We start from the raw sequence: 18,688 nt of genomic DNA, 5'->3' as shown, positions 1-18,688 counted from the left end.
GCCTTTGAAGGAGTACAGCGCAGATTCACCAGAATGTTACATGGCTCCAAGGGTTAGGTTAAGAGCAGTGATTAAATAAACTAGGCTTGTATTCCCTGGAATATAGAAGGATAAGGAGCAATTTGATTGACGTTTTGAAAGGAATTGATAGGGTCGATCGAGGGAAACGTTTTCAACTGGTGGGGAGTCAAGGACAATGGGAAATTATCTTAAAATCAGAGCCAGGCCATTCAGGAGGAAAGTTAGGAAACACTTGTTCCAGCAATGGGTGTTAGATGTGTGGAACACTCGCCCACAAAATGCAGTAGATGCTGCGGTTCAGTTAATCATTTCAAATCTGAGATTGATAGATTTTTGCTGACAAGGATATTAAGGGATATGGAATCAATGCAGGTGGATGGAGGTGGGATACTGATCAGCCATTATCTAACTGAACAGCAGAACAGGCACACGAGACTGAATGGTCAACTCCTGTTCCTACAACACTCCAGTGCAGCGCGGAGGGAGTGCTGCGCTGTCAGATGACATCTTTTGGGTGAGATGTTAAACAGAGGCCCCGTCTACCCTCTCAAGTGGATACAGAAGATCCAATGACACCATTGTGAAGAGCAGAGGAGTTCTCCCTGGTGTCCTGGCCAATATTTATCCCTCAACTGACATCACTAAAGCAGATTATCTGGTGGTTGCTGTTTTTGAGAGCTTGCTGTGCATAAATTGGCTTCCAACATCATAACAGTGGCTACATTGGCTATGAAGTGCTTTGGCAGATCCTGAGGTCATGAAAGGAGCCATATTAAATGCAAGTTCTTTCTCCTTATTTAATTTTTATCGTCATTTTAAAGCAGAGAATATACAGTAAGATGGCATGCACATTGCAGCAAATGGAGATAAACATCTGGTATTTAGTATTAATGAAAAGGGGGTGGGGGGAATGAGGTTTGGTGCAAATGGGGAAAGACCAGGTCCCAGACTTTAGTAAAACAAGTGCTGCTGGAGTTTAGCAAATGTGAGATCCTTTGCTATGGCATTACTGTGGAGGGAGCATTAGGGGTGAACCTGTGGCTAGTTACCGTTGCAGAGTCAAATGTGAAGTTTCGTTCACTGATAAATTCCTGGCTTCTGTGAGCCAAGGATGGATCTGATAGCACTGTTAGTGGGTGATTGCAGTGAGCAAATTAGCTGCCGCATTTCCTACAACAATGACATACACTTAAAAAGTACTTTATTGGCTGTAAAGTGCTTAGGGATGTCTGGTGGCCGTGAATGGTGCCATATAAATGCAGGTATTTTCCCTCATTTACCAGCATTGACGTTTGCATTGCATGATGCATAAAGTTTAATGAGTTATAAGAATATAAGAAATACTAGAGAAGGGACTACACTCAACCTCCTCTTAGGAAATGAGAATGGGCAGGTGGTTGATGTGTCAGTGGGGGAGCATATTGGGACCAGTGACCATAACTCCATTAGCTTCAAGATAGTTATGGAAAAGGATAGGACTGGTCCTCAAGTTGAAGTCAGGTTGAATTTTGATGGCATCAGACAGGAACTCTCAAAAGTTGAACGGGAGAGGCTGTTTACAGGTAAAGGGACGTCTGGCAAGTGGGAGGCTTTTAAAAGCGAAATAGGAAGAGTTCAGGGTCGGCATGTTACTGTTAGATTGAAGGGCAAGGCTGGCAAGTTTAGGGAACCTTGGTTGACGAGGGATATTGAGGGTCTGGTCAGAACAAAGGAGGAGGCATATGTCAGGTATAGGCATCTGGGATCAAGCGAGTCCCTCGAGGAGTATAGGGGATGTAGGACTACACTTAAGGAAATTAGGAGGGCAGATAAGATAAAGGAGAATCCTAAAAGATTCTATAAGTATATTAAGAGCAAAAGGGTAGCTAGGGAGAGAGTAGGTCCCCTTAAGGATCAGTGTGGTAATCTATGTGTGGAGCCATGGGAAATGGGCGAGGTCTTAAATGAATATTTCTCATCTGTCTTTACCGTGGAGAAGGTCATGGAAGCTAGTGAGTTCAAGGGAGGGAACAGCGATATCCTGGAGCATATCAACATTACAAAGGAGGAGGTGTTGGAGGTTTTGAAGCGCACTAAGGTGGATAAACCCCCAGGGCCTGACCAGGTGTATCCTAGGATGCTATGGGAAGCAAGGGGGAGATTGCTGGGGCCCTGGCAGAGATTTTTGTATCATTAGCCACGGGTGAGGTACCGGAAGACTGGAGGATAGCTAAAGTTGTGCCTTTAAGAAGGTCAGCAGGGATAAACCAGGGAACTACAGGCCAGTGAGGATTGACGAGGGCAGGATGATGGACGTTGTCTGAATGGACTTTATATATATATTTATATATACTTTAGGGTACTGCCTGTGCGGAGTTTGCAAGTTCTCCCTGTGACCGTGTGGGTTTCTGCCAGGTGCTCCGGTTTCCTCCCACAGCCAAAGACTTGCAGGTTGATAGGTAAATTGGCCATTGTAAATTGACTCTAGTGCAGGTAGGTGGTAGTAGAATGGTGGGGATGTGGTAGGAATGTAGGATTAGTATAAATAGGTGGTTGATGGTCGGTACAGACTCGGTGGGCCGAAGGGCCTGTTTCAGTGCTGTATCTCTAAATAAATAAAAATAAAATAAATAGCAAGGCCTTTGACAAGGGATCCAGGGTGAGCTAGCAAATTGGATACAAAATTGGAAAATTGGCTTGGTGATAGGAGGCAGAGGGTGGTAGTGGAGGGTTGTTTTTCAGATTGGAGGCCGGTGGCCAGTGGTGTGCCGCAGGGATCGGTGCTGGGCCCTCTGTTGTTTGTCATATATATTAATGACTTGGATGTGAATGTAGGGGGCATGATTAGTAAGTTTGCAGATGACACCAAAATTGTTGACATAGTGGACAGTGAAGAAGGTTGTCTAAGGTTACAACAGGATATAGATCAACTGGGAAAGGGGGCAAGGGATTGGCAAATGGAATCTAATGCAGACAAGTGTGAAGTGATGCATTTTGGGAAGTTAAACCAGGGCAGGACATATACAGTGAATGGCAGGGCCCTGGGGAATGTTGTGGAGCAGAGACACTTTGGGGTGCAAGTACATAGTTCCCTGAAAGTGGCAACACAGGTAGACAGGGTGGTGAAGGCGGCATATGGGATGCTTGCCTTCATCAGCTGAGGCATTGAGTACAAGAGTTGGGACGTCATGTTACAGTTGTACATACTGTTGGTTAGGCCACATTTGGAGTACTGTGTGCAGTTCTGGTCGCCGCACTACAGGAAAGATGTGCTTAAGCTAGAGAGGGTGCAGAAAAGATTCACAAGGATGTTGCCTGGTTTGGAGGGCTTGAGTTATAAAGAGAGATTAGATAGGCTGGGTCTGTTTTTCCTGGAGCGAAGGAGGCTGAGAGGGGATAGAGGTATATAAAATTATGAAAGGCATAGATAGGGTAGATAGCCAGAGTCTGTTTCCCATGGTAGGGGTGACTAAAACTAGAGGGCATAGATTTAAGGTGAGAGGGAGGAGGTTTAAAGGGGATCAAAGGGGTAAATTTTTCACACAAAGAATAGTGGGTATCTGGAATGAGCTGCCTGAGGAGGTGGTGGAGGCAGGAACAGTAGCAACATTTAAGAGGCATCCGGACAGGTACTTGAATGAGCAAGGCATAGAGGGATATGGAATTAATGCAGGCAGATGGGAATAGTATAGAGGCGCATTATGGTCAGCATGGATGCGGTGGGCCGAAGGGCCTGTTTCTCTGCTGTACGACTATGAGGAGCAGGAGTAGACCATTTGGTCCCTTGAGGCTGCTCCACTATTCAGTATGATCACAGCTAATCATTTGTCTCAACTTCACTTCCCTGCCCACTCCCTGCAATGAAATGAGTCCTTATTCTTCTGGCTTTGAGATTGGACATTTATAATACTTGCATATATGAAGGGTTTTGATACAGATAGGGAGAAAGTGTTTCCACTGGCAGGAGGGTCAGTAGCCAGAGGATTTGATTACCAGATGGTAAGTGAACTCGTTTGCCGATGACTGTGCTCTCATAGCACACACTCTGTAGGCCAGCCAGCTGCTTGTTGAATGCTTTGGCCTTACAATAAGTTTGAAAAAGAGGGGGATTTTGTACCAACCTGCCCCTGGCCACAAACTCAAAGACCCCATCGTCACAATTAATCATACACCCCTCAACTGAGTTCAGAAGTTCTGTTATCTTGGGAGTATCCTCTCCAACAACAGTCCATTGGATGATGGCTTTGGAGAGAGCGTGGAGTCTGTCTGAAAACAAAGATTAAAGTCTACTAGGCAGTGGTTCTCCCATCACTTCTCCATGGCTGCGAGGTGTGAACAACCTACCTGTATCACATAAAGCAACTAGATGCAGTCCACCTTCGCTGCTTAAGATCTATCTGCAACATCAAGAGGCTGGATAAATTCCTTAACACCAAACTTCTTGCAAGGTGCCATATGCCTGGTAGAGACCATGCTCATCAGAGCTCAGCTTTGCCGAGTTGGCCATGTGCTTTGCATGGAGGATTCCCGCAAACCAAAAGCAGTATTCAACAGCCAGCTGAGCACTGGAATAATGTACCACAGGATGTCCCAAACTTAAGATACAAAGACATCCTGAAAGCCAATCTCAGCCCGTAAGTTGGACCCCATTACATGGGGAAAAAACCATGGACAGATCCAAATGGAGCAGTCTCAGTCAAGAAATCTCAACATTTGGAGAAAGTCAGGTCCCTACAGGACAAGCAAGCACTCCCCAAAGACAATGCCTTCACCTACCTGTCCAATCGTGACTTCATATGCCATGTTTGCAATCGGATCGGCAAATCAAGATTTAGTTTATCACAAGATGACACCAACCTGAACACTTATCAGGCAAAGCGATGGGAGTATCCATTATCATCGATGTAGATAGTGAGAAACAGCTTTTACTGGCAGGCGGGTCAGTGACTAGGAGATTTAAGATAACTGGCAAAAAGTCAGGGAGGGTAAATAAAAAGAAATCATTTTACACAGCGGGTTATGATCTGGAATGACAGCCTGAACGGGCACTGGATGCAGATTCAATAGTAACTTTCAAAATCTCTACTTAGGGAAAAATTTGCAGGGCTATGGGGAAAGGGCAGAGGAGAGGGACCAATTGGATAGCTCTTTCAAAGAGCCAGCACAGGCATAATGGGCCGAATGGCCTCCTTCTGTGCTGTATGACTGTTTTTACAAAAAAAATCACTTTAAACGGTTCATTATTCTAGTTCCTGGGAAATTTTATTTACATTTTATTTAGAGATACAGCACTGAAACAGGCCCTTCAGCCCACCGAGTCTGTGCCAACCAACAACCACCCATTTGTACTAATCCTACATTAATCCCAACCTTCCCTCAATTCTCCTACCACCTACCTACACTAGGGGCAATTTACAATGGCCAATTTATCTATCAACCTGCATGTCTTTGGCTGTGGGAGGAAACCGGAGCACCCGGCGAAAACCCACGCGGTCACAGGGAGAACTTGCAAACTCCACACAGGCAGTACCCAGAATCGAACCCGGGTCGCTGGAGCTGTGAGGCTGCGGTGCTAACCACTGTGCCACATGAAGGAATTCTAACAATTCTATAATTTACAAATCTACTTAACCAGGAAGTTACCCTGAAGATTAATTCTTCAGAACAAACAGAGCAGTAGTGTCCATCGACAATAAACCACTTGCCCTTGTGTTTACTAATCACACTATGGTGTACTGTACTGGTTTATACACATTATTGTAGTACCTGTGACATCCTTTGTTCAGCACATTTAGAATTTTCCTTTCCAATTTGAACTCCTGTACCTCAAGTTATTTCACACAAACAGTGCAAATACTAAACACATTGTCATTATACACAAGGGAGAACATAGCTGAAAGCTATGGGTTTGAGGATCAGACATGTGGTTAGAATAGTTACTGAATATATTAGACACACTTTATACACTTGGTCACATTCAATATTTAAGCAGATTCTTTTGTGGGATTGGTGGAAAAGAGGCCAATAAAACAATCTTCACATTGCTTTTCATTATTTACGGTGCAGCAGTGTTCAGCTCAGTTCAATATTCGTGTTGTTTACTCTTGTTGCACTCATGATGTCCAGAGAATTAACATTTTGTATTTATATAGCGCCTTTAAAGTAAAATGCGACACCAAGCCACATAAACATTAGGTCAGGTGACCAAAAGCTTGGTCAAAGAGGAAGGTTTTAAGGGGCATCTTAAAAGGAGCGGCTTAAGGTTAAAATTTCAAGGCTTGGGGGTCCAGGAAGCTGAAGGCACTGCCGCCAATGGTGGAGCGATTAAAACCGGGGTTGGTCAGGAGGTCAGATTTAGAGGAATGCAGAGATCTCGGAGGGTTGTAGGGCTGGAGGTTACAGAGGTAGGGAGGGACAAGGCCGTGGAGTGATTTGAAAACAAGGATGAGAACGATAACCAGAAGACAACATAAGTCAGCGAGTATGGCGTGATGGAGAAACAGGACTTGGTGCAAGTTAGGATCTGAGTAGCAGATTTCTGGATGACTAATATTTGTACATAAGTAAAATGATAAATATGACATTAGTTTTGAAAGGGCTGTTTGGAAAAGGCTGCTATACAGACACTATTTGGAAGAAATGTGTTATGGAAGCCCCTCCTACAGGTTATTATGAAGGCTGAATGGGTACAGACTGGTCTTCCCATATTCTGATGGAATGAACTAAGATGCACAATACAATTACTAATTTAGTCACCAGCTCAGAGAGCATTCGTTCTAGGTGCCAAAGTTCAAACGTTCTGGATACATTTAGCTTGGGGAGCATGTTTTGTTAAATTCTGTTTATAAACACAAAATGAAGTGTTTCCCATTAGATCCCAAATATTTTAATAGCTTTTAGATTAATTCGCAATCTGTTAAATACAAACAGGATTTCATCATGAAATAAAAACAGAAAGTGCTGGAAATAACTCAGCAGGTCTGGCAGGATCTGTGGAGAGAGAAACAGTGTTAACATTTCACGTCTGTGAACTGACAAAAGGTCACAGACCTGAAACGTCAACTCTTTCTCTCTTCACAGATGCTGCCAGACCTGCTGAGTATTTCCAACACTTTCTGCTGTCATTTCAGAGTTCCAGCATCCGCAATATTTTGCTTTAATTTTAGAATTTCATTATGTATTGTTTAAACAAATTGTGCAGTTACATAAACACAAATAAACAATTCAAAGAACTAGGATTAATAGTTTCTAAGTATTTTTTAAAAAGTAAAATAAAAGCCATATTATCTCTTTTCTTTAAATTACATCTTGCTGCTAGAATCTGCAGTAGTCTCAGTGAATCTAGTTGAAACAAGTTACACCTGGACTCCAGGTGTTGCACTGCCAGTGGCACCTTTCTCAACACATCAAAATGGTAAAGGAAATAATAGCCTTTTCATAGAATAAGAACAAAGAACAAGAACAAAGATAATTACAGCACAGGAACAGGCCCTTCGGCCCTCCAAGCCTGCGCCGATCCAGATCCTCTCTCTAAACATGTCGCCTATTTTCTTAGGTTCTGTATCTCTTTTCTTCCTGCCCATTCATGTATCTGTCTAGATACATCTTAAAAGACTCCATCGTGCCCGCGTCTACCACCTCCGCTGGCAACGCGTTCCAGGTGCCCACCACCCTCTGCGTAAAGAACTTTCCACGCATATCCCCCCTAAACATTTCCCCTTTCACTTTGAACTCGTGTCCTCTAGTAATTGAAACCCCCACTCTGGGAAAAAGCCTCTTGCTGTCCACCCTGTCTATACCTCTCATGATTTTGTACACCTCAATCAGGTCCCCCCTCAACCTCCGTCTTTCTAATGAAAATAATCCTAATCTACTCAACCTCTCTTCATAGCTAGCGCCCTCCATACCAGGCAACATCCTGGTGAACCTCCTCTGCACCCTCTCCAAAGCATCCACATCCTTTTGATAATGTGGCGACCAGAACTGTACGCAGTATTCCAAATGTGGCCGAACCAAAGTCCTATACAACTGTAACATGACCTGCCAACTCTTGTACTCAATGCCCCGTCCGATGAAGGAAAGCATGCCGTATGCCTTCTTGACCACTCTATTTACCTGCGTTGCCACCTTCAGGGAACAGTGGACCTGAACACCCAAATCTCTCTGGACATCAATTTTCCCCAGGACTTTTCCATTTACTGTATAGTTCACTCTTGAATTGGATCTTCCAAAATGCATCACCTCGCATTTGCCCTGATTGAACTCCATCTGCCATTTCTCTGCCCAACTCTCTAATCTATCTATATTCTGCTGTATTCTCTGACAGTCCCCTTCACTATCTGCTACTCCACCAATCTTAGTGTCGTCTGCAAACTTGCTAATCAGTCCACCTATACTTTCCTCCAAATCATTAATGTATATCACAAACAACAGTGGTCCCAGCACGGATCCCTGTGGAACACCACTGGTCACACGTCTCCATTTTGAGAAACTCCCCTCTACTGCTACTCTCTGTCTCCTGTTGCCCAGCCAGTTCTTTATCCATCTAGCTAGTACACCTTGGACCCCAAGCGCCTTCACTTTCTCCATCAGCCTGCCATGGGGAACCTTATCAAACGCCTTACTGAAGTCCATGTATATGACATCGACAGCCCTTCCCTCATCAATCAACTTTGTCACTTCCTCAAAGAATTCTATTAAGTTGGTAAGACATGACCTTCCCTGCACAAAACCATGTTGCCTATCACTGATGAGCCCATTTTCTTCCAAATGGGAATAGATCCTATCCCTCAGTATCTTCTCCAGCAGCTTCCCTACCACTGACGTCAGGCTCACCGGTCTATAATTACCTGGATTATCCCTGCTACCCTTCTTAAACAAGGGGACAACATTAGCAATTCTCCAGTCCTCCGGGACCTCACCCGTGTTTAAGGATGCTGCAAAGATATCTGTTAAGGCCCCAGCTATTTCCTCTCTCGCTTCCCTCAGTAACCTGGGATAGATCCCATCCGGACCTGGGGACTTGTCCACCTTAATGCCCTTTAGAATACCCAACACTTCCTCCCTCCTTATGCCGACTTGACCTAGAGTAATCAAACATCTGTTCCTAACCTCAACATCCGTCATGTCCCTCTCCTCGGTGAATACCGATGCAAAGTACTCGTTTAGAATCTCACCCGTTTTCTCTGAGTCCAAGCATAACATTCCTCCTTTGTCCTTTAGTGGGCCAATCCTTTCTCTAGTTACCCTCTTTCTCCTTATATATGAATAAAAGGCTTTGGGATTTTCCTTAACCCTGTTTGCTAAAGATATTTCATGACCCCTTTTAGCCCTCTTAATTCCTCGTTTCAGATTGGTCCTACATTCCCGATATTCTTTCAAAGCTTCGTCTTTCATCAGCCGCCTACACCTTATGTATGCTTCCTTTTTCCTCTGAGCTAGTCTCACAATTTCACCTGTCATCCATGGTTCCCTAATCTTGCCATTTCTATCCCTCATTTTCACAGGAACATGTCTCTCCTGAACGTTAATCAACCTCTCTTTAAAAGCCTCCCACATATCACATGTGGATTTACCTTCAAATAAGGCAGTGATTGTGCATAACTCTGTCCCCACTTCAATTGGGCAATGTAAAATATGCCACCTTTTGTGGTTACGCTCTAAACGTGAAAATGCAGCTTTCATCCAAAATGTAGTTTAAAGTCAAGATGGGTTATTTATTTAGTTTTAAACTTTGCTTACATGAGAGAATCCAAAGCATTTCTCTGTCACAGGTGCCAAATTAATATACATGGTGCAGTAGCATTTTCAACATCACCACTCCAATCTAACTTTTGTCACAATACCAATTCTACAAATCTACTGATACTCATTTTTAATCTTAAATCAAATTGCGCAATTTTTCATCTCTATAGAATCCCAGCTTGCCAGTTTATTTTCCCCTCGTGCAAAGACCAGTCTGCATAAAATATTTAAAAGCCATTCCTTCTTTAATCCTCTGGTGGACTTTCATGATCGTAAATCATCTTCACACGTTTCCCTTGCTGTTGGATGTGGTCTTCGTTGATTTTTTCTAAAGCTTCGATCTACAAGATATTTTTTAAAGAAAGGCAAATACACTTTTAGCACAGACAATGGATTAAAATTATTATTAATTATTACTGAGATACAGCACTGAAACAGGCCCTTCAGCCCACCGAGTCTGTGCCAACCATCAACCTCCCATTTATAATAATCCTACGTTAACCCCATATTCCCTACCACATCCCCACCTTCCCCCAATTCTCCTACCACCTACCTACACTAGGGGCAATTTACGATGGCCAATTTACCTATCAACCTGCAAGTCTTTGGCTGTGGGAGGAAACCGGAGCACCCGGCGGAAACCCACGCAGTCACAGGGAGAACTTGCAAACTCCGCACAGGCAGTACCCAGAACTGAACCTGGGTCGCTTGAGACTGCAGTGCTAGCTACTGTGACGCCCCATTGTATGGGGTCAGTTTTATTCAACCAAATATTTGTTAATAATTGATAAAAGTTGATGCTACATTTTGCCTTAAAGCCTGAATCACTCAATCTATTAAAGCAGTTGGCACATTTTCATCTTTCTGTAAACACCATAGACAGAAATAATCTCAGATAATCAAAAGGCTTTACACAATAATTTATATAGCACCTTTAATGTAATAAAACGTACCAAGGATCTTCACAGGAGCGTTATAAAGCTAAATATGATACCGAGCCACATGAGATGATATTAGGTCAGAGAGATAGGTTTTAAAGAGTGTATTATAGGAGTGAAGTGAGGTAGAGAGGCGAAGAAGCGTTGGGAGGGTATTCCAGAACTTAGGGCCTAGGTAATGGAAGACGCGGCCACCAATGGTGGAGTGATTAAAATCGGGCATGTTCAAGAGGCCAGAATTAGAGGAGCATAGCGATCTTAGAGGGTTGTGGTTCTGGAGGAGATTAGAGTGATAAGGAGGGATTTGAAAACAAGGATGAGGATTTAAAAATCAGGACGTTGCTTGACTGGGAGCCAATGTAGGTCAGTGAGCACAGGGGTGTTAGGGGAATGGGACTTGGTGCGAGCAAAGATACAAGAAGCAGAATTTCGGATGACCTTAAGTTTACAGAGGCTACTGCAAAACAAATAGTGAATTAGCTTAATTCTTGCCCTGTCAAGTATATTTCCTGCTCACAGCGATGTATTATTAGAAAATACAGTTTAACTTGCTGGTTTATCTAGTGAAAAGTTTACAAAGTGAGACCTCAACAACTTACATTTATACAAAACCTTTAACATAATAAAACCATGCTTAATTCCACAAAAAGGTCATACCTCAACAATGAAGTCCATTTCGTTATCTGCTGTAATATTGAAACCAGAGACAGCATTGAAAAGCTCCCTTTCATTCATTACATCAGCAACTCCTGACTTCTGGAAGAACTGCAATAAGAGAAGCAACATAAAGAATCACTCTATACGTACATAGCTTAACAAAACCCTAAGTTAAGCGCTCACCATCAATTTTAAGCCTACCAATTTCAAAATAAGAGAAATGCACTTATCTGGCAGCTTACAACCAACAATGTATTTTTTGAATTGCAGCAGCTGTTATAATGTACAGAACGCGGCACAGCAAGCTCCCACAAACTGCAACGTGATAATGACCAGACAATCTGCTTTAGTGCCGTTGGTTGAGGGATAAATATTGGCCATGACACCCTGCACTTAGAAATTGTGCCATGAGATCTTTCACGTTCAACCGAGAGGTCAGACAGAACCTCAATTTTATGTTTCAGCATCTCAGCCAGTGCCGCACTCCCTCAACACTGCACTGAAGCGAGAGACTGGATTATGTGCTTGAAACCAGAAGCTTCTGACTGAGGGGCCTCTGTGCTACCCACTGAGGCAAAACTGCAGCTGAGCATCAGTGCCGTACATTCGATAGGGCTCCTCAGCCTAGTCATTTGTGCTCCTGCAGGAAAGACTCGTTTGTTTTTGCCATAATGGATTGTAAATCAGAGTGAGCGCACAGCTCCGAAAACAGAGCCATCCTACCCATGAAATACAGAGAAATGAAATCAATGGCATCAGCAGTCTGAGGAACAACTTGTAGTTATACACTGCTCCTGAAGGGCAGAAAGACAATCTCAGACTGCATTATAAGCAGCAGCAAAAAGACTTGGTGGATAACAGGGAAGATGCTAGGATGGAAAATCAAAAGCACATTTAAAAGGACATTTCTGAAAGTAGGGAGGGAGGTGTCAAGGTGGAAGGAACTGAATAGATGAGTTCCAGAGGACAGGAGCCACGGGTGAGGTAGAGGAAGCGAGGGGCGGGAAGGTCAAAGTTGAACGAGAGGAAGGTGTAACACAGAGAAAAAGGTAGAGAGGGCAGTCAGTGAGCTTTTGGGTAAGTTTAAGCTTCAACATTGCAGCAATTAGAAATGATACTGTCTGCAGAAAGGAAAGTCCACACTGGGAGCTCTTTGAATAATACATAGGTTCAGTAGGCCAGTGTTTGGTGCAGTGAGTTACTTCACCAGAGCTACTGAATTTCCACCTCATCAGATAAAACCCTCAAATAAAATAATCCTGTGGTTCATTTTGAGAGGAATAGAATTCAAAGCAAAAGAAGTTGTATTGAATTTATAAAGAACCTTAGTTAGACGAGGCTTGGAGTACTGTGAACAGTTCTGGTCTCCATATTACCAAAAGAATGTAGAGGCACTGGAGCAAATGGAAGAAAGATTTACTGGGTTTTTTAATTCATTCATGGGATGTGGGCGTCGCTGGCTAGATCAGCAGTTATTGCCCATCCCCAATTGCCCTTGAACTGAGTGGCTTGCGAGGCCATTTCAGAGGGCAGTTAAGAGTCAACCACATTGCTGTGGGTCTGCAGTCACATGTAGGCCAGACCAGGTAAGGACAGCAGATTTCCTTCCCTAAAGGACATTAGTGAACCAGATGGGATTTTACAACAATCGACAATGGTTTCATGGTCACTGCTAGCTTTTAATTCCAGATTTATTAAATTCAAATTTCACCATCTGCCGTGGTGGGATTTGAACCCATAGCCCCAGAGTATTAGCCTGGGCTCTGGATTACTAGTCCAGTGACATTACCACTACGCCACCACCTCCCCAGAACAGGGAAGTTGTGGGGAGGGAAGACTGAACAAGATGATGCTCCTTGCTCTTGAAATGAGAAGGCCAAGGGGTGGCCAGATAGAGGTCTTTCAAATTATGACTGGGTTTGATGGTGTAGACATAGAGAAGATATTTCCACATAAATCCAATAAGGAATTCAGGAGAAAACTAGTCTACCCAGAGAGTGGTGAGAATGTAGAACTCACTACTACAAGGAGGGGTTGAGGCAAACAGCATAGATGAATTTAAGGGGAAGCTAGATAATTAGATCAGGGGAAAGGAATAGAGGATATGAGATAGCGTGAGATGAAATAATGTAGCTCATTAACACTGACATGGACCTGAGTCGAATGGCCTGCTTCTCTGCTGAAAATTTTGCATAAAGCTGCACTAATTCACTGCTGCTAAGGTAAGTTACTTGCATAACATGAATCTGTAACAGCAAAAGTAATATAATTAATACCCGAGAAACATTTTTACAGTCCCTGAAGAGAAACTCAAGCCCGTGAGGGTGAGTAGGTTCCACAGACTGACTGACATCGATCAACCAAACCTGTAAACAAACAAAAACACAGGAAAGGTTATAATCACACTGAGAAAAACCAGCAGGAAATCTGGCATCTGGACAGGTACTTGAATGAGCAAGGCATAGAGGGATATGGAATTAATGCAGGCAGGTGGGATTAGTATAGATAGGCATTATGGTCGGCATGGACGCGGTGGGCTGAAGGGCCTGTTTCTATGCTGTACGACTATGACTATGAAATTTCTTCTCTGTTCCATCAGAATTCTAGTTGGTGCAGAAACAACTTTTAGTGAAGGAATGGGTTGGTTTGGTAGAGTCCCTTTAAAACAGATGTTGTGGGGGAGGGGGGGGGGGAGGAGATGCGGGAGAGGACGGGACAGGGGGGGAAAGAGAGTCATTTTAAATACATGCTAAGATCTGAGAGCATCTGAACTGCCATTCGGAATTAAGACAAGTCAAAATATAATAGAACAAACTTAATTCTAGATGTCAGAAAGCACTAAGCACTTCACACAAAGTTTAGTGAAAATCCACAATTCTCTTCCCAAAAGTTGTTGAGACTGGGGGTCAATTGACAATTTTATAATTTAGATTGATAGATTTTGGTTGGGTATTAAGGGTTACAGAACCAAGGTGGGTAGATGGAGTTAGGATACAGATTAGCCATGATCTAAATCACTGGCAGAACAGGCTTGAAGGGCTGAATGGCCTCTTCCTACATTCCTAATAGGATGCACAAGATAAATTTATTGTATTACAAGGAAGGCATATTTCAAGCTCAAGATAATTGCTGAATCTACCTACAGCCTTCTGAGAGGAAACTGGCAATTTCCCTCCAAGTCACACACAACCCTGAATTCGAACTATATCACTGTTCCTTCACTGTCGCTGGGTCAAAATCCTGGGACTCCCTTCCTTACAGCACTGTGGGTGTACCTACACCACATGGACTACAACAGTTCAAGAAGGCAGCTCACCACCACCTTGTCAAGGGCAGTTAGGAAGGGGCAATAAATGCTGGCCTAGCCAGCGATGCCCACATCTCCTGAATGAATAAGAAAGGACTTCTTAAATCTGAACAAACGAAACTATGAAGGTATGAGGAGCAAGTTGGCTGTGGTGGATTGGGAGAGTACATTAAAAGATTTAATGGTAGACCTGCAATGCTAGTATAACACAGTTTACAACAAATATACATTCCTCTAAGACACAAAAACACAACAGGAAAGATGACTCAATCGTGACTAACAAAAGTTAAAGATTGCATTAGATCAAGGGAAGTGGATTATAAATTTGCCAGAAAAGGTGGTAAGCCCGAGGATTGGGAGCAATTTAGAATCCAGCAAAGGATGACCAATAAAGAGAATCTATTATAAAGGATGTGATAACTGGACAGATAGAAAAGAATATGATTGGGCAGAGTCAACATGGATTTGTGAAAGGGAAATCATGTTTGACAAACCGGTTGAGAGTTTTTTTTGAGGATGTTACTTGCAGCATAGATAAAGGAGAACCAGTGGATGTGGTATATTTGGATTTTCAGAAGGCCTTTAATGAGGTTTCACACAGGAGGGTTGTAAACAAAATTAGAGCACATGGGGTTGGGGGGTAATATGCTGCAATGGATTGAGAAATGGCAAACAGACATAAAACAGAGAGTAGGAATAAACAGGTCATTCTCAGGATGGCAGGCTGTTACTAGTGAGGTACCACAAGGATCAGTGCTGGGGCCACAGCTGTTCACAATCTATATAAATATGTATGTGGAGACCAAATGTAATATTTCCAAATTTACTGATGACACAACTAGGTGGGAATGTGAGTTGTGAGGAGGATGCAAGGAGGCTTCAAGAGGATTTGGACAGGCTAAGTGAATGGGCAAGAACATGGCAGATGGAATATAATGTGAATAAGTGTGAAGTGATCCACTTTGGTAGAAAAAACAAAGACCGTGTATTTCTTAAATGGTGACAGATTGGGAAGTGTTGATGTCCAAAGGGACCTGGGTGTCCTTGTTCTTGAGTCACTGAAAGAAAGCAATTAGGAAGGCAATGGTATGCTGACCTTCATTGCAAGGGGATTTTAAGTACAGGAGTAAAGATGTCTTGCTGCAATTGTATAAAGCCTTGGTGAGAACTGCACCTGGAATATTGTTTTGGTCTCCTCATCCAAGGAAGGAGATACTTGCCATAGAGGGAGTGCAACAGAGGCTCACCAGACTAACCCCTGGGATGGCAGAATTGTCTTATGAGGAGACATTGCAGAAACCGGGCCTGTATTCTCTCGAGTTACGAAGAATGAGAGGTGATCTCATTAAAACTTACAAAATTCTTACAGGGGGTGACAGGGTGGATCGAGATAAGATGTTTCCCCTGGCTGGTGAGTCTAGAACCAGGGGACATAATCTCAGAATAAGGGGCAGGCAATTTAAAACTGAGATGAGGAGGAATTTCTTTACTCAGAGGGTGGTGAATCTGTGGAATTCTCTACCCCAGAGGGCTGTGGAAGCTCAGTCATTGAGCATGTTCAAGACAGAAATCTATTAGATACCTGGATACTGACTTCAAGGGATATGGGAATAGCATGGGAAAGTGGCAATACGGTAATGATCAGCCATGATATCATTGAATGGGTGGTCTGATGGGCTGAATGGCCTACTCCTATGACTTAGCACTCCATTCCAATTACTTCTAATGAGTGTCTGGTAATCCAGCTGTGTCTACTCCACCCCAACAAAATTCTCACTGAACTTTCTCACCCATAAACATCCAAAAGTATTCTTACCTTCTCCATATGCCACAGCATATTGTATGCACTCAGGTCAGCATGAACAAGCTTGCATTCTGTGTACAGCTGCTGCATCATCTGCACGAAAAAACAGACCATTAACCAATAGCAAGAAAGCTTTTGCTCAGCAAAAAAAAAATCAATTGAGAAGAGGGAAAGCCAAGAGGAGACCTGATTGAGGGATTGAAGATGAAAACAGACAGGGTAGATGTAGAATCAAGAAATGCTGGAAATACTCAGCAGGTCTGGCAGCATCTGTGGAGAGAGAAGCAGAGTTAACGTTTCGGGTCAGCGAACCTTCTTCGGAACTGGAGTTCGGAACCCAGTTCCGAAGAAGGGTCGCTGACCCGAAACGTTAACTCTGCTTCTCTCTCCACAGATGCTGCCAGACCTGCTGAGTATTTCCAGCATTTCCTGTTTTTATTTCAGATTTCCAGCATCCGCAGTATTTTGCTTTTATTAGGGTAGATGTAGAGATGGCTCTACGTGTGGGAGTGTCCAAAACTAGGGGCCATACATACATGACAATCACTAATAAATCCAATTGGGAATTCAGGAGAAAATTCTTTACCCAGAGAGTGGAGAATGTGGAACTCTGAGTGGTTGAGACAAAGAGCAAGGATGGGTTTTAGGGGAAGCTGGATAAACACGAGGGGGAAAGGAAAAGGAGGACACACTGCTGGATTGAGAGGAAGTAGGGTGGGAAGAGGTTCGTGCGGAGCATAAGCCTGTGGGACGTACGGCCTATTTCTGTGCTGGACATTCTATGTAATTCTATATAATTTGGTTTCCTCAACATTTGCTAATGGCTGGATTCACAGACACCCAGACAGACAGGTGTCCCACCCCGCCCACGCACCCCTCCCCGCCCACACACCCAGACAGCTGCAACCCACACTCACAAACCCTGAAACTTTCAAGGCTTGATACATTTTCACTTCTTTTGGATTGCACAGTCACAGTATGATTGGAAACAGCAGAGCACTTTTCTATATAGTAAGTTGAGCATGTGCAGAGAAAGAATAGCTTACATGTAAAGCCTGGTAGTAGGCTCGTGTCATATCCTTGGTGCTGAGTTTAACATCCTTTAATTTAGGAGCTGGTACGTGATCCTGGCCTATGAAGGACATCACCAGAATATGCTTCTTAAGAATAACCACCTCTGGACAGCAAATTCCAGCTTCCTGCATTCTGCAGAACAAAAGGCATCAGACTGTGTAACTGCCACACCAGCAACCTGCATTTATTGTAGCATTTTTAATGTAGAAAAACACCCCAAAGCCTCTCACAGGAACATGGTCATCAGACAAAATCATGGCAATGTTGAAAATGCTGGTTCCTTTAATTAACCAGGACTTACTTCAGAGTTAAGAGAGAGCAGGTGATGCACATTGCAGCTTGTATTTAAGGGCTTGGTTTTTCTACAGTCAGCAGATTTATTCCTGGACAGGGAGACAGTCCAGGAGGGAAGAGTGGAAACAGGTATTTGTACTGAACTGTGGTTTGAGAGAATAAAACCAGTTGTGGGTCACAGACTGTCTCCTGCTTCCTGATTTGGCAAATGGACATCTGCCAATTGAACACCACATGTACGCTGACACCCAGTTCTACCTCACCATCACCTCTCTCAACCCCTCTGCTGTCTCTAAACTGCCAGACTGCTTATCTGACATCCAGTACTGGATGAGCAGAAATTTCCTCAAATTAAATATTGACAAGACCACAGTCCTCGTCTTCAGTCCCTGTTACAAACTCTGCTCCCTCATCACCAACCCCATCTCTCTGGCAACTGTCTGAGACTGAACCAGACTGTTCACAACCTTGGTGTCATCTTGACCCCGAGATGAGTTACCAATCACATACCTGCTCCATGAGTGGCACTGCCCATTTTCACCTCCATAATATCACTCAACTCCACCCATGCCTCAGCTCATCAACTGCTGAAACTCTAATCCATGCCTTTGTTGACCACTACTCCAACGCACTCCTGGCAAGCCTCCCACGTTCCACATTCCGTAAACCGGAGGTCATCCAAAATTCTGCTGCATGTGTCCTTACTCACACCAAGCCCCTTTCATGCATCACTCCATTGCTAGCTGACCTACACCGGCTAACAGAATCATAATGGTCGCAGCATAGGAGGCCATTCAGCTCAGCAAGAGCAACTTGGCCAGTTCCACACACCAGCCATTATCCTGCAGCCCTGAAAATCTTTTCTCTTCA

General features: G+C 43.5%; 1 protein-coding gene across 1 annotated transcript in view; it reads right to left on the bottom strand.

Moving 5' to 3' along the window:
* Nucleotides 1-9,695: 9,695 nt before the first annotated feature.
* Nucleotides 9,696-18,688, bottom strand: part of riok3 (RIO kinase 3 (yeast)) — a 40,057-nt gene continuing 31,064 nt past the window's right edge. Inside the window, exons 9-13 of the mRNA XM_068031079.1 lie at nucleotides 17,497-17,656; nucleotides 16,463-16,543; nucleotides 13,616-13,705; nucleotides 11,340-11,447; nucleotides 9,696-10,085 (exon numbers count right to left, since the gene is read on the bottom strand). Of these exons, the coding sequence (XP_067887180.1) occupies nucleotides 9,990-10,085; nucleotides 11,340-11,447; nucleotides 13,616-13,705; nucleotides 16,463-16,543; nucleotides 17,497-17,656 (535 nt within the window). The 3' untranslated portion in view covers nucleotides 9,696-9,989. The remainder of the gene's footprint in view (nucleotides 10,086-11,339; nucleotides 11,448-13,615; nucleotides 13,706-16,462; nucleotides 16,544-17,496; nucleotides 17,657-18,688) is intronic.

Source organism: Heterodontus francisci, chromosome 5 (assembly GCF_036365525.1).
Source record: "Heterodontus francisci isolate sHetFra1 chromosome 5, sHetFra1.hap1, whole genome shotgun sequence".
NCBI lineage: Eukaryota > Metazoa > Chordata > Chondrichthyes > Heterodontiformes > Heterodontidae > Heterodontus > Heterodontus francisci.
Note: the sequence above shows the minus strand (reverse complement) of the source record. Positions and strands in the feature narration are given on the sequence as shown.